The 15,911-nt window shown below is 37.8% G+C and overlaps 2 protein-coding genes across 4 annotated transcripts in view; one reads left to right on the top strand and one right to left on the bottom strand.

Moving 5' to 3' along the window:
• The window catches only part of LOC131345027 (UNC93-like protein MFSD11), a 17,624-nt gene extending 13,174 nt beyond the window's left edge, over positions 1 to 4,450 (top strand). For both annotated transcript variants that reach the window (XM_058377659.1, XM_058377658.1), the window contains 3 exons: positions 1,720 to 1,894; positions 1,968 to 2,103; positions 2,304 to 4,450. In XM_058377659.1, the coding sequence (XP_058233642.1) occupies positions 1,720 to 1,894; positions 1,968 to 2,103; positions 2,304 to 2,456 (464 nt within the window). In that variant the 3' untranslated portion in view covers positions 2,457 to 4,450. The remainder of the gene's footprint in view (positions 1 to 1,719; positions 1,895 to 1,967; positions 2,104 to 2,303) is intronic.
• Positions 4,451 to 10,233: 5,783 nt separating this feature from the next.
• Positions 10,234 to 14,420, bottom strand: il4r.1 (interleukin 4 receptor, tandem duplicate 1). Of its 2 annotated transcripts, none has more exons than XM_058377795.1 (10): positions 14,186 to 14,420; positions 13,938 to 14,034; positions 13,735 to 13,852; positions 13,476 to 13,630; positions 12,650 to 12,810; positions 12,396 to 12,537; positions 12,213 to 12,306; positions 12,051 to 12,114; positions 11,453 to 11,538; positions 10,234 to 11,357 (listed from the first exon to the last, which is right to left on the bottom strand). In XM_058377795.1, the coding sequence occupies exons 2-10, from the start codon at positions 14,023 to 14,025 to the stop codon at positions 10,682 to 10,684; spliced, it is 1,584 nt and encodes a 527-aa protein (XP_058233778.1). In that variant the 5' UTR covers positions 14,026 to 14,034; positions 14,186 to 14,420; the 3' UTR covers positions 10,234 to 10,681. The 2 variants fall into 2 exon arrangements, with proteins under 2 accessions (XP_058233778.1, XP_058233779.1); XM_058377796.1 differs by having other exon boundaries at positions 13,938 to 14,030.
• Positions 14,421 to 15,911: the final 1,491 nt, after the last annotated feature.

Here is a 15,911-nt window from a genome sequence, read left to right as displayed (position 1 = left end):
CATAAACACACTCCTAAACCTTGTGGACAGCCTTCCCAGAAGAGTTGAAGCTGTTATAGCTGCAAAGGGTGGACCGACGTCATATTGAACCCTATGGATTAGGAATGGGATGTCACTTAAGTTCATATGCGAGTCAAGGCAGGTGAGCGAATACTTTTGGCAGTATAGTGTATATATGTATATATATATATATATATATATATATATATATATATATATATATATATATATATATATATATATATATATATATATATATATATATATAATAAAGCTAATGACAAATAAAGCTAGAGAACAAAATACACAGATTAGATAATGTCAGGTGAATAAAACTCATATATATTCGAAGTGATCAAATGTGACGGTTTTGTTCTCCTTGCTGTAATTTAGTTAGCTAGCTAGATTTAGCAGGCTAGCTCACATGTAGAGACTGGAGGAACAACACCTACAGAAGACAGACTGAGCTGATCATGTTGTACACCATAAATCTAATTTATCCTCTGTGGTACTGAGAAGCAAGTCATAAACACTTGGGTCATTTCCCAGATTCAGACAGCTGTGGGACAGCTGTGAGATTAATATGCAGGGCAGGCAGATAACACCCACAGCACTAAATATTGTAAAACAAGCAACTGGCATTTTTTTCCCATAGTGAGACTAAGAGCTGTTGCTAGAATAGCTCCAAGAAAATGTTTTCTTTCGGCCTTCTGTTCTTTCCACAGAGCTTTCTGTCGAGGGTTTCCAAGTCCTGAAAAAAATTTCCCACCCCTTATCTATCTATCGATCTATCGATCTATCTATCTCATCATTGTGCTAAATGGTTTCTTAACTGCTTATGTATTCTTCTAATGGTTTAGGAATCAATGGAGAGTTAATGTAGGGTTGGGAGCCATTTTACAGTGTACTAATAATGATGATAATATCAATAATATTAATATTATTAATAATATTAACATTAATAATTGCATTACATTATATGCATACGTGAAAAAAACGAACTGTCATAGAGAGAGAGAGAGACACAGACAGACAGAAGGGAAAGAAAGAGATAAACAGAGAGACAGACAGGCAGAGAGAGACAGACAGGCAGAGAGAGACAGACAGGCAGAGAGAAACCGACAGGCAGAGAGAGACAGAAGGGGAGAGATAGAAAGGCAGAGAGACAGAAGGGGAGAGAAAGACAAACAGATGAACAGGCAGACAGACAGAGAGGGAGACAGACAGACAGAGAGACAGACAGACAGAAGGGGACAAAGGTCAGACAGAGGGAGACAGACAGAGAGAGAGTACTAATAATGACTAATAATAATATCAATAATAATATTAATAATAGTGATTGCTATATTACATTATATGCATAAGTGAAAAAACCTAACTGCCATACACTAAACTCTAATGAAAATACAGTGTCTTTAAATAAAAGTGAATATTACTTAAATAAAGATGACAGTAGAGCAAACAAAAGACATTTAATAGCATATAAAATGTCCATCATGTGAAAAGAACTGCACTTCTTGTATTAATCATAATAATTTAACTACAAGAAAATGGACACACCCTTTATTTGTAAAAAATGTCTGACGTTATAGTTGGACTCCAGAGACTCTGATATTGCAGGGTGGAAGTTAAAACAGAACAAATGAAGTGATTTAACAAAAGGACGTGGCGCGTGGATGTAGCCAGACTGAGTGTGTTTGTTGGCCTGAATGCTTTCAGGTGGAGGTCTGTTCGGCCTCGTGTTGAAGAACAACCATTTCAGACGCACGTCAGTCGTCTTCCTCGGGATGGTGGTGCATTTTGTTGCCTTCTACCTGATCTTTCTCAACATCCCAAATGATGCTCCAGTGGTCTTTGACTCCAGCCCACAGCTCAACCCTTATCTGTCTCCAAGGTACTGCCACGACAGAAGCCTTTGTATTTGATGGCTGCTGTTTTGAACATGAATATGTTTTGGTTTCTCGCAGTGTGTCCATCGCCTTACTGTGCAGTTTCCTGCTCGGGCTTGGAGACAGCTGTTTCAACACTCAGCTTTACAGCATTCTGGGCTGTGTTTACACCGAACAAAGCATTCCAGCCTTCGCTATCTTCAAGTTTGTTCAGGTAAAGGCCTGATTAATGCTGAAAAGAAAGAATGAAAGAAAGAATTATTTGCTCACAACTCAAATAACACTGATTACACAATAGTTTAACCCTTCTTCTCTTTCTTTTCTCAACCCTGAATAAAATTTTGAATATATTAATGGTGTCGTAAAATGAATAACTTTACAAAATTGGCCGTAACAAACCTGTCTGTTTGTCAGTCTGTCTTTGCAGCAGTGGCGTTTTTCTACAGCGGTTACCTGCTGCTGAGCTGGCAGCTGCTCATCATGGTCATCATGGGCTTCATGGGCACGCTGTGCTTCTTCATCATGGAGCGGATGCTGAACGTCTCAGCCGATCTGCCAGAATACTAGCTCTTCTCGTTACAGGGTTTCGTATTCACAATCATGCGGCACTGCATCTGAATGTGTTAGCCGTTCTCACACTACTAGCAATAATACAGTCGTATTTCTACTGAGTATTAACACGTCGGTGGGGTTTGGTTGAACATGTTGTATCGCTGTTTTTTATGGAAAACCTATTCTCATTCATTTATATTTTATAGGGTTTTTTTTATGCATGTGATCATTTTGGAAAGTCATTGGCCCCAGAGGTTTCAATGCAGATTGGGTTATGCTATTATTATCTTAGATTATGTAATACTAATATAGACAATCTTCTCAATTAGTGACAATTTACTTAACGGTTCAGTTTAAATACATGGTGAAAAGAGATTTAAACTGATAAAATACACTATATATCCAAAAGTATGTGCATCCCTGACTATCACACCCAAATAACCTTAATGATCGCAATCCAGATTTATTGCCCTCTCTCTCCACAGTTATAATAACCACCATTCTTCTCTCCTATGAAGGTTTTCCACTAGATGTTGGAGCGTGACTCTGGGGATTAGTGATCATTCAGCTACAAGAGCATTAGTGAGATCAGACACTGATGTTGTAAGAGTGAGGAGGTCTGGGGTTCATTCAGAGTTCCACTTCATCCCAAAGGTGTTCAGTGGGGTTGAGTCAGAGTCAGGGCTCAGTGCAGGACACTCCAGTTCTTCCACTGTAACCTTAACACACCATGTGTTCATGGATGGGAAAATGTAATGCTACAGCATGCAAAAACCTTGTGTACAACAGTATCAAGTCTCACATTCTGTGTGTGAGATGTTTAGGTGTCCATATACTTTTGGCTATTAAGTGTATATATATATGTTCTCATTGCTGCATGTTTAATTTGTTTTGAGATTAAATATAAATCCTGTGAGCTTTTATTAAACTTCTTGCACAACATAATTTCTATGAAAAGGTTTGTGGTTGTGGTTAGAGGCTTTGTGATGACTTTGTTCATAACTTGCCGATGAAGTCAGTCATCCACAAAATCTAACCACTTTTGTATGAAAAACAATGCAAGATCTCATCCTAACATGCACTAAGAACATGATGAATGTTTCGTGCTGTGATCCGTGTCTCCTTTTTCAGGTTGCTGTTAGTTCTCTTAAATTATGAATCGGACCTGTAGTTATCTGTGCTCTGTATTCACGCTATAATATGATTCCTGATGGGAATGATGTTGTTAATAATGCTAGACACTAATTTTTCTCATTGTGAAGGATTCATAACGTAGATTTTTGATGCTTTTCTTGAGCACAAGGATGATTTCAGAGCCTCACTCTGTCCCTCACTCTCTCAGGGTTCTCCTTATTCCAGTTTTCACAAGACCATCTCGTACCTGTGCACAGGCAGTATGAATCTGATATGTATTAAAGATCAGGTTTTGTCGTGGTGTTTACATATCCTGCCAATGTTTTAATGATGTTTTAAAGATTTTCAAAAGCTGTTTTGACTTGTCACTCTCGGTAATTGATATACAGTGTTGTGAGCTACCAAAGACACAAAAATGTATAATATTGATGTATAATATTGGCTTGGTGCAACAAAATAGTTGACTTTGTCACTAGTTCCGTATCCCGCCAGAATATAATCTAAAATAACTCGGTATTCCAATTGATTCACATCTTGTATTTGTTTTAATGCCAATTTTTTTTTTTATACATAGCTTTATTAGATTTACGACGTACATGCCACTAATTCACTTCTCAGCACTTACTGAATAACAAATAAGCAATAGTTTATTGTTGGTCTTAGGATAAATATAAATACATTAATTTTAATATACTGTATATGTTGATTTTTAACCATACTCTCTGACAATCATGCAGGTTGAGCTTTTGGTCTGTTTATAATCACAAGTATACTGTATATGACTAAGTGGGTGTATCTTTTGTCATATAATCTATTTTCATAGATTTCTGCTCTCAAGATGAATAAATATGTGCCAAGCAGACTGTCTTTGTTTTTCACTGAATTACAGGAAAATGAATAACCCCATTAAAGGAAATTTCGTCATATCCCGTCCACCACATTAACTGTCACATCTATGACCAAAGTCAACACACAACAATTTCTTATAATTGTTTCAGTAACCACTTTCCCATAAAATTGTCTTATCAGAATTTTTCAATCAGATTAAATAAATTATATTTATATAATTTATTATATATTTATAATTTATAATATATTTATATAATTATATATCCTGTGTTAGTGTTATATGAAATGAGTCAGGATCTTGTTGGATTTCAGTGTGTTTTAGCCGTGATTTTTTTTGCCCTCTCTTGGATAACCTTACACAGAATTTCTGTGGTTGAAGATAAACCTCTTCAAATCTTAGATTCATATGAACAAGCGCTAGAGCGTCTTGGAGAGCAGACGTTGGTTTGAGGTCAACATTTACTCTGACATTTGTATGGGGAAAAACATGTTTTTTGTTCTTTTGGAACTTTTCTATGAATATTATACCCCTAGTAGGCAAGATAGAAACATAAATACCTAATATAATTAAAACAACAACAAATTCTTTAATCCCTGAGCGTCTACTTTCATACGAGCTTCATAATAAGCACCACTGTGTAGTGAGACATTCAATGATCAACATGGACACAACAAATCAGGAGCAAACTCCATGTCCTCTGATTAAGAGAGTTGTCGAGCTCCACTAGTAAACGTGATCACGTGGAAATTGGTTTTAAGAACCAGTTCAAAGCTTCTAAAGACGAAGAATTAAATGAAAGCCTGCACCCTTGTTCGAAAAAAGGCTTTATAATATGAAGCAAGACGACTGGAGTGTTGCAAGTGAAACTCGAGAAAGAAGCGGAAACGTTTTACGTCGTGTTGATCAGATAAATGTCCCACAGTCACAAATAGATAATGGAGTATCGATTTTTCTATAGTCAGCCCATAAAAGCTGCGTTTCCTTAATCCATTCTGCATCGTAGTGCAGTTAAACCGTTCACATTAAAGCAGTTAGAAAGTGCTGCACTAAAACCTAGAGTAATGATTGTATTTATGCTTTCAAGTAATGGATTCAGAAACAAGTAGATAGAGTGCAATAAACCTTTACAACTGTGGAAAAGGCCAGTCTGCTGTTCTTAAAACTCAGTCATGATTTTAGATTAGTAGATAATAAAAGTGAGGCTTTCATCCTTTTATTAATAAAAGATTCCTGCATCACCTTTCTAATAGGTATATTTAATATTCATATCAACCGAAGTCAAAACCTTGTTTCTTTTTGGACCCCATTTTTAATCTAGGTTTGATATGATGGTCAGAAATGAGCGTTTCGTAGGCATTATTTATTTATTTTTTATTTAGTGAGATCTTTATTTGGACTGTAAACACAGTATATACATTCATTTTTAATAAGAAAGAAAGGAATTACACAATAAAAAAATACATCTCACAATAACAGCACAAATATATGTAGATGTTCTATATCTGATTTTCAGATATGAAAGTTAATAAGTACTTTTCAAAGACCCAGTAATGTCTTCTCTCAACAGGTTTTATGATTTCTGCAGGATTTCTGAGTTATTTTCACCGCCAAAAATGCTTGACTTTGTAGCTTTTCTCATTCCGCAACTTCAAGCTCCTCAGAATTTCACTGAATCTGACTGATTCTGTGTTATTTTTTGTGATTGCAAAAATCTGCAAAATCCTGGAAGGACCTGATTCCAGACATCTGCATTTAGTTTTTAATCTTTTAGTCTGAAATTTACAATACATTCCAGCCCTTATTAAGTTGAATCAGTGTAGTTGAATCCAAATCTGACGGACTTTGTCTTTCGTCAAGACATATGGGATTGGAGAATTGGATCTTCAGTAAAAATGGGAGAGTCAGGGTTATTGTTTGGATACCAGAGTAAATACTGTAACACCATGGAAATGGATATATTAAACATACAGATATAAAAGAGAAAAAGTGAAAGTGAGGGAGGGTGTGGGAGAAAGAGGTAGGGTAAGAAAGAGAGAAAAGAGGGTGAGGGTGAAGGGAGAAAGAGCGAGAGAGCGAGATACTAAAAAGCCATGGTTAATTTACATATTTTCAGAGATGTTAATTTTCATAAATGTAAATGAAACCTGAAACTGAATTTTATCTTATCTTTCTACCCTGACAGTTTAGTTATCATTCATGTGACATGCACACGACTTGCTCAATACCTCATATGAGTCATGAATAAAAACAAATGCCATATTTATGAGGCAGTAAATGATAATTATGTAGTGGTGTGTAAAGAAAAACCCAGAACAAACAGCCTTTCTTACAGAAATCATCCCTAGTGAATGACACAAGAGTAATACAAGCACAATACAAGTACAGACACAAGCTGAAACCTGGTCACCTCACCGTGCGGATGTCTCTGATATGTACAGTATCTAACAGCAACCAAAGGGAAAGGATACAGCCACATTACAAGGATAAAGTGATTTCTATTTTATTTTTCCGCTAAATGTAACACAAAGCTGTTTACACTATACACAATAATACATAACCCCCACACTGCCCCACCCCTTCTCCTGCCTGACAGGAATCATGCTTGTGCCTCCAGCATCACAGAAACATTCCCACATTCTCATTCCCTTCTTTTATTTCTATTTTCATCTATTCCTGTTAGTGATTAAGATGAATATCAGCCCGCAAATAGAACCCAAATGCCACAATATGACACACACACACACACACACACACACACACACAACGTCTGGTGTGTCAAAGCCAGTGAAATGTCATCTAAATCTCATGCACTCACATATAGACAATGGACTATTGATTTCTCTGCATTCCGAATGAAGATGCCGTCAGTTAAAAAATTTGCTGGGAATACAGGCGAGATAAAATCCCAGCACATCAGACGTGTCCTGCCATGTTTTTTTTGGGAAGGTGTGTGGAATTCTGGCAACCCAGAGATACTTAACAAAAAACTCTACACAGGCCGTGTAGGCGAGGCTGTTTCAGGAATGTTTTAAAAAACAAACAAAATAAAAAAATATCTGATAGATTTACAAAAGTTTTAGCAATTTCTTTTCTTTACACTCACATGGGTAGGTAGATAAATGCCAATCACCAGGTAGATGGCGTATAGTTGGCATTTGGCCACACCCCTAATACTCTAAAAAAAGGTAACTCCATACAGGTAAATGGCAGGAAAATAATTTTTTTTTTAGCAGCAGATATAAAATTTGTTTTAACTTACATCAGTGATAATTGAATATAAAAAAATATAATAGAATATAATTAAAAAATATATTACTGAAACAGAAAAAGTCGCATTACAGTTCAGAAAAGATGGATTAGATGTTAGTGAAGAAAAGAATAGGAAAGAAAAAAAAAGAAAAGAAAAGAAAATGAAAAACAGTGGGAAAAAAAAGACAGTAGATCAAGCACATCACGCAGGAAACGGCAATTTTTTCTTTTCTTTTTTCTAATTGAAAGCGAAGTGTCTTGGTGAGCATCGGTCAAACTTCCCTTGCGTACGTGTGTATCCTCCCTGACTCCATGCTGTTGAATCAGGAAGATTTCACACTACTAGTCATGAATCGCTCACTCAGTACTGGCTCTAATAAAGTGCTGCATAACAGTAAAAGACATTGCTGTGGTACACTGCACGTTTACACACGTTGGCCATTACAGTTCATTCACCTTTACCCGGGGGAATTCAATTCTTAATTGAATAACCGGTCTGTTCTAATGCACTAACCCACCCACCCCCAAGACCTTCCTCACACACCCTCCTCCACAATGACTGTTCTCCATAATGACACTTTTCTTGTACAGAAAATACTTTAACTAATTTAACTTACTGGCATATTTACACTATGGTCAAAACAAACTGCATCTCTTAATCTTTCTACAGGTACAATATTCAAAGCTGAATCTCATCTCATCTGAAATTTGTCTTTATTTACACAATTAAACTGGTTTGCTTTATTTATTTTGTTCATATTTCTTTTTTTAATTCTTTTAATATGAAACAACCGGTTTTAACAAAACGAGTGCGTATTAAATTCACAAGCGGTTTAAAGTTGACGTAATGTGTACACCGATCAGGCATAACATTATGAGCAGTGCCAGGTGAAGTGAATAACACTGATGATCTCATCATGGCACCTGTTAGTGGGTGCGATATATTAGGCAGCAAGTGAACATTTTGTCCTCAAAGTTGATGTGTTAGAAGCAGGAAAAATGGACAAGTGTAAGGATTTGAGCGAGTTTGACAAGGGCCAAAGTGTGATGGCTAGACCACTGGATCAGAGCATCTCCAAAACTGCAGCTCTTGTGGGGTGTTCCCGGTCTGCAGTGGTCAGTATCTATCAAAAGTACCCTTTAAGTCTTGTAAGTATCCTTTAAATATGGAGGCCCCACCTTGCAACTTACAGGGCTTAAAGGATCTGCCAGATCTCACAGCACACCTTCAGGGATCTAGGGGAGTCCATGCCTCGACGGGTCAGGGCTGTTTTGGCAGCAAATGGGGGACCAACACAATATTAGGCAGGTGGTCATAATGTTATGCCTGATTGGTGTACATATACATATAAAATCGCAGTAGCTCGTTGCATATGATGAAGCTGCTGAAGCTGTTTTAGATTTAGTTAGTGGTCTTTTAAATAAATGTAGACACTCTCGGGGGTACGAAGTAGGATACGGACGTTTTTTCCTGAACTTTCACGAATAACATATTTCTTGTGTAAATAATCCAAACTGTTTTTAAAAGATAAATCCGGCTTTGTATCCGGCCTGAGCCCCGTTAACCTTAGCAGAGGCTATACAATCTGTGAGGCATCAGAGTTTCCTCTTATACCACTTTACTGTTGACTGCAACCATTCAGGAGATTTCTAGAGAAATTAGGCGCTGTGGTGCTGTTCCTCTTCACAGGTGTCATGTTCTCAGGCACTGCTCCAGCTCCACTCGGACACGTCCTTAACAATTTAGCATCTCTGTCCAGTTAAATTACAGCGCTTCCTGTGAGCTCTTTTCTTGAGTTGTATTGCGGGTGTTTTATTTTATAAATCTTAAAACCGTTCTCAGTCCTCAAAGTTATTTATGTCTGTTTGCTTAGTCTGTTCAGTCAGTCCAAATATGTCTCTCTGATATCGAACAGATCATCATAAGCGTTGTTATTTAAAACCCTGCCACCAGACGTAACTCTAAAAGGAAATTAAGTATTTACAGGCTAATTGTACTACATAGTCTACACTATTTACATATGGCAGACTCGATTAAATCTCAGCAAGATTCCAAAAGGTTCTTTCCATGATCAGGTTTTTCCTGAACGGTGCAACGTTACATTCAGAGGAACCAACAGCATTGTTTGAATAGGTTTTCTCTGAGGCATGACCACCTACGAAAAACATTCCACCATGCTTAGCATTTCCATGACGCTTCCAGTGAAAAAGTTTTATGTTTTAGTACACCATATAATAACAAACACAGTTTACTTCATAAGGTGCTGCTCTCTATTAGGGATATTGTTTATCCATATTAAATAGTGCGATAGGGTCCAGTGTCTGCTGCCTTATCTCAGATCACATTCTCACATTAAAGTAAGAGACACCAAGGAAGTGGTTTATGTTTTGCCCATGCTTTCACAAGTTCTGTAATTACACATCATTACATTGCACTTCTTTGGTTTTCATTGCTCGCGTCTAAATGCATTGATATCTGATCCTTATCATCGTTTGTGATCTTTTTTTTTTTATCTTCGTTCATCAGTAACCATATTACTAGACACCAGACTGCATAAAAACATTCAACCGTCAGCTGTATTTCTGCTTTAGCGTTTGACATTTTACTGTTGAGTCATTAGCTGCATGCATTAGTTATGATTACTGCATTGCTTAAATGCTGTGCCGAAGTAAAACGCAACGATAGCCATGCAATACAGTGCAACACTTTAAGCAAGAGTAAGCATTTGTACAGTTAAACTTAAATTCATGTCATTGATATTGCTATAGTTTGAAACATAAAAAAAAAAAAATGTCACCTGGAAAACTCCCATACTTACGGAGCTTAAACAGCGGATCTCAGGGAACATCTGGATAATGAGGCTGCGGTGTTCATCAAGCTGTCCGCAAGTGTGTAGTATGATTACGCACTTTGTTATTTTTTAAGCCTGATCTCGCCGCTAAATTGCTAGAAAACGACGGCAGACATTCAATGGAATCATGGAAATTCTCTTTCCGAACTGCGACTTCAAACCCTGTGATAGGAACAGTCGATTTCAATACCTGGAGATGTATGTAAGTCCAGGCCACCGAGCTGTTTTATTTCAGGAGCAGCGATGATGCTTTGTTGTTCTTCGGAATTACAGAGTAAGCTATGAAGATCTTTATATTCGTTCTCCACTGGGATGATGGGGCTTTCTAAGGGAATGTTCTTGCTGTTCATGAGCTTCTCCGGGAACTGATTATCATCATTATGAGAGCTGTTAACTGATTGGCACTCAGATGCACTATCAAGGAGACTACTAATGCTCTTATATCCGTAAACCACAGTAATCTCGCTGCTGGAGGGTGTGAACTGACTCGGGGAGGTGTTTTCAGACCCTGAGCTTGCAGTACACAGGGTACACGGGCTGTACTCTGTGTCTATCTTTATCGGGTCTAGGTGTTTATCCAGAGGAGGAAAGTCATACTTAGAGAGTTCAGTGGTTGTGTTGTTTACCTTGAAATCGGAGTTTTGATAATAATGTTTCGACATGGGTATCCCGTTGATTGTTGACTGAGATTTTTTCCCATTAGCGATATTTTCAAGGCTGTTTTCGTCCAAAACCTGAATTCCTGTTTGGCTGTAACTCACTCCCGATGAATCTTTATCGAGGCTGTTGAGGCTATTTTCACGTCTGATGTCTACAGGAGAAGACACGGGCCTATAGTCGGGAAAACAGCGGGACTTTAGAAAAACTCTTAACAAGAAGAGAACTTTGTGTAACACTTCGAAAATGTCTCAAATGTAAAGAATCACCATATCTTATCCCCATAGTGCATCAGCTTTGAAGACTCGAGATGGACAGGGGAGAACTCGTTTTGAAACGACAGCAAGTTTGGGACCTGATAAACGTCAAAAATATGAGACAGAATGAATTTGTATCTTTTGGAAATAATATAGACATAATGCTTTGCACGTGTGTGTGTGTGTGTTTCTCTTCTGTTCTTTCTTTTAAATAGGTCACTATTGCTCAGTGTGACTAGTGAATGGACAGGAACTTTTATACAGCTGTTTTATGAAACTGTGACAGGAATTTGTCATCAAAAAATTAATGACAGGATTTTTAAACCAGAATGACTGCATCTGAGCAAATTTTCCTGTTTACGTGTTCCTGACATTCCTTGTCATCAGTAGTACATTTTTAAAAAAAGAGAAAAGAAGAAGAAGAAGAAGACATGAAAGTGAACCTTTTTCAGTTTTTCATGCCATGTGCATAAATGATCATGGACCCATCATTTTTCAGACAGTAAAACGTCTTGCGTTTCAGAAGCATGCTGAACGGTATTTAATCCAGTCATTTATGTATTAAAACAGGATGGGAACAACAGCGGATGGAAACAGAAACACTGCCTACCTGTTTCACAAAACTAGAAGCTATTTTCGGATTAGGAATCTTGTCCCACCAACCTTTCAGTATCCTGCAATCAAGAAATTTACACAATTTAACGTTGAAACAACTGACAAACATCCGACTAACCGTAGATAAAATATCTAAAGTAACTAAAATGGGTCTTACTTGTTGCATAAGTAGTAGAAGAGGAAAATGCTGATGATCAGAATTATACTTATGACGGGAATTATTATCCTGAGAATGTCCTTCGAAGATGAGGCTGAGGACACAGTTGTATATAATAGAGTCAAACTGTACTTTTTTTTAGTAAATGGGTTCATCATTTTAATTAAAATCCAAAATACTTACGTGTGGAAAATCTACACGGATCGCTGTAGTCACTGAATCTTTTGTTTAAGAGCGATCTTATTCTTGTAATCACAATATAGTTGGAATTTGACTCAAGGTTCCTGCCTACAAGCTCATATTCAAACTGGCTCGATACAGTGACCTGTAGGAAAAGACAAAACAGAAACAAACCCCTGCCATTGTAAAGTTCAGTTATTCACATAAAAAAAAAAAATCTGTGCAAAGGTGTGCGAACTGACGTACGGCTCACTTACAGTTCTTTTGCTTCCTTTCTTTCCTTCGATATAGTAAGTCAGCTCCGAAATCAGGGTAGGACTGAATATTTCGTCTGTGCTATACATCGTGTCCCAAGCAACGAGAAAGTTTCCGATCGGTGTTTGGCTGACTGACAGCTGTTCAGGTCTCTTAGGCTTAACTGTTTAAAAGAAGAATTGCATTTATGAACTGGCAAGATGTTCATAAACCGTAACAAATAATTATATTGTACATGACAGTATTTATGATCTAGTTACTGTCAGTCAACACAGATTTTATGAATCACAGAGAATAAAGAATCACAGAATCAAAGTATCCAAGCACAAGTCATTGTAAACCATCAGAAAAAAAATAACTTTGTCGAATAGTAAATTCTTTTCAATGCACAAGAATGAAGGATTAGAAGGATCGTTTTATCCTTCTAATAAATGCAGGAAAGTGATACTACTAACATATAAAACTTCATGTTAAGACAAGCTGGGGCTGATGTTAAGAAAAAATGTAGCTCACGTTAAAAGGCAAGCTGAGGCTCATATTAGGAACAAATTGGGGCTCATGCTATGACAAGTTGGGGCTGATGTTAAAATAAGATGAGATGGTGTGACTTGTGGGGCACAAACTAAATAAGAACTTATTTCACATGACAACAAATTCAGTTCCTACACATACTGGCAAAAAGCATTCTCAGAAAAATTCCACACAGTGACGAGATGCAGGGATGTAGCCGTATGAATTGCTTAAACAATGAAACACCTCTTTTACACTAAGTCACTGCAGATCACATTTAAAACATTAATGATTACGTTAGATGCTATGTCTACTTACTGCTTTCTGTAGTACTGAATTTTTTAGTGAACAACAAGTTTTTCTTTCTCCACACTTCGACCTTGTATTGCTCTTTCAAAACAAAGCCCTCCTCCACATGCACTGTGCATTCACATGTGTTGGAATCGAGTTGCTTTAAATGACAAGTAAGTGTTCTGGAAAACAGCAAGGAAAGAAGGTACAGCAATCTGAACTGATTCAGAAAACATTTCATTTGACGTGTTTATGTTGTTAATGTATGGTCCAATGATCAACTCACGACTCGTATATATACTCAGTGAGACTGTAGTCGGAGCAGCTGACCGCTTGGTCTGAATTCAAAGTGCACATCATCTCTTTTATGAAATCGTTCAGGCATTCCAGGTCCAGTTCAGGCTCTGAAAATATATAATTAAGGTGTCAGTATATTTAATGTTCTTACTGACACACCAAGGAGGCTTCAAAAGTAATGCACGAACTTGCCTGCTCTTGTGGTATGAAATCCAGAAGACTCAGTAAAGTCTAAACTGATTAAAAGGCCTAACTGCAGGATGAGGATTAAGGCACACATCCTAACTGGCTGCATGAAATGAAAGTAAAAAGAAACAAGGAAACTGTTAAAATAGACTTAAGTCAGATCTAACGGATATTAATGACTTAATAACAGCTAGAAACTGAACAGTTAACAGGTTTTCTTTCCTACAGAGCAATGAAGGCTTTCACAAACTCACCGTTGGGTCAAATGATTTCCAAATTATTCCAGGATTCACCGCTGAAAGGCAGATCTATCGGTTTCGTTCGTCTGTCTTACATACAACAAGCTTTCTGTTTTAACCGAGAGCTGACTTTGTGTCGCACTGATGGCTGGTTTTGGAAACAACCGAAAGCCTCAGCTCACTTCCCCATTATGGGACTGGGCAGAGTGGGTGTGTTTTTTTCTGCTTTTACTGGAACAACTGAGCAACAGCAGTTCTGTGGAAAAGCGTAAGGAGGCTTCACGCCTCCCATTTCACACACACACACACACACGCGCGCGCGCGCACACACACACACACGAGTAAATGATTAGACTGTGTACTATATAAAACACACGCGGTCTTAAACCCAAACCGCAAAATACAGAAGCCTATAGTGATAACAATGGTAGGCGTTGTACACAGAGCTGGAAAACTATGACACCTTAGGGGACAGAAATTAAAGTGGAAACCCGAGAACCGCAGAGTCAGTTGTTTGATAAGAGATTATTCTGGAGAACTGCTATGAGATTTATGATTAGAGATTGAGATTATGTCCATATCTGGATAAAATATCTCAATTGAATGGAAGAGGGATGTCCTTAAGTGGCTCCTTATAATTTATGACTATTCTGACATTTTTTAAAATTGTCAGCAACATACACTATATTGCCAAAGGTCTCTCGTCTGCCTTTACATGCACATGAAATTTAATGACATCCCATTTTTTTTATCTGTAGGGTTTAATATGGAGTTGGCCCGCCCTATGCAGCTCTAACAGCTTCAAATGGGAAGGCTTTCCACAAGGTTTAGGAGTGGGTTTATCTAGAAGCGCATTTGTGAGGTCAAGCATTGATGTTGGAACGAGAAGGTCTGGCTCACAGTCTCCGCTCTAATTCATCCCAGCGGTGTTCTATGGGGTTGAGGTCAGGACTCTGCGCAGGCCAGTCAAGTTCCTCCACACCAAACTCACTCATCCATGTGTTTATGGACCTTGCTTTGGTCACTGGTGTGCAGTCATGTTGGAACAGGAAGGGGTCATCCCCAAACTGTTCCCACAAAGTTGGGAGCAAGAAATTGTCCAAAATGTCTTGGTATGCTGAAACATTAAGATTTCCTTTCACTGGAACTAAGAAGCTGAGACCAACCCCTGAAAAGCAACACCTGAATTCAATGATTTGGAGAAAACCTTTGGCAATATAGTATGTTTTTGTGCGTGACACAAGTGACTAAAAACCTGTCTGTGTTTGCTGTAGCATTACAATTATCCCTTTACTAAAACTAAAAGGGCCAAACCCTGTTCCAGCATGACAATGAACCTGTGCACAAAACACAGAGCTCCGTGAAGACATTGTGTGTTAAGGTTGGAGCGGAAGAGTGTCCTGCACTGAGCCCCGACTCTGACTCAACCTCACTGAACACCTTTGGGATGAACTGGACCTGGATCAGTGTCTGATCTCACTAATGCTCTTGTAGCTGAATAATCCCCACAGTCACTCTCCAACATCTAGTGGGAAACTTATTAGTGGAGCTTATTATAACAGTAAAGAAGGATAAATCTGTAATGAAAAGTTTAAAAAAAGCACGTAAAGGTGTGATGGTTTTGGCCCATATAGTACATGTATTCATAAAGTGTACACAGTACCACTGTGGCCTCAGCCAATCACTGTCGCTCATCTTACACAACCTAATTAATATTCATTAGCTTCATGTACCTAATGTA

The sequence above is a fragment of the Hemibagrus wyckioides genome, linkage group LG24, assembly GCF_019097595.1.
Source record: "Hemibagrus wyckioides isolate EC202008001 linkage group LG24, SWU_Hwy_1.0, whole genome shotgun sequence".
NCBI classification, from domain to species: domain Eukaryota; kingdom Metazoa; phylum Chordata; class Actinopteri; order Siluriformes; family Bagridae; genus Hemibagrus; species Hemibagrus wyckioides.
The sequence above is the reverse complement of the archived record's forward strand: the minus strand, read 5'-3'. Positions and strand labels throughout refer to the sequence as shown.

What these genes read in the sequence shown, in the direction of transcription:
- il4r.1 (XM_058377795.1), bottom strand. Translation starts at nt 14,025, where the DNA reads ATGTGTGCCTTAATCCTCATCCTGCAGTTAGGCCTTTTAATCAGTTTA. An exon ending in TCCGTGTAGATTTTCCACAC is followed by an intron (nt 12,307 to 12,395) that starts GTAAGTATTTTG and finishes CTGTGTCCTCAG; the next exon opens with CCTCATCTTCGAAGGACATT. An exon ending in CTTCTAGTTTTGTGAAACAG is followed by an intron (nt 11,539 to 12,050) that starts GTAGGCAGTGTT and finishes GACGTTTATCAG; the next exon opens with GTCCCAAACTTGCTGTCGTT.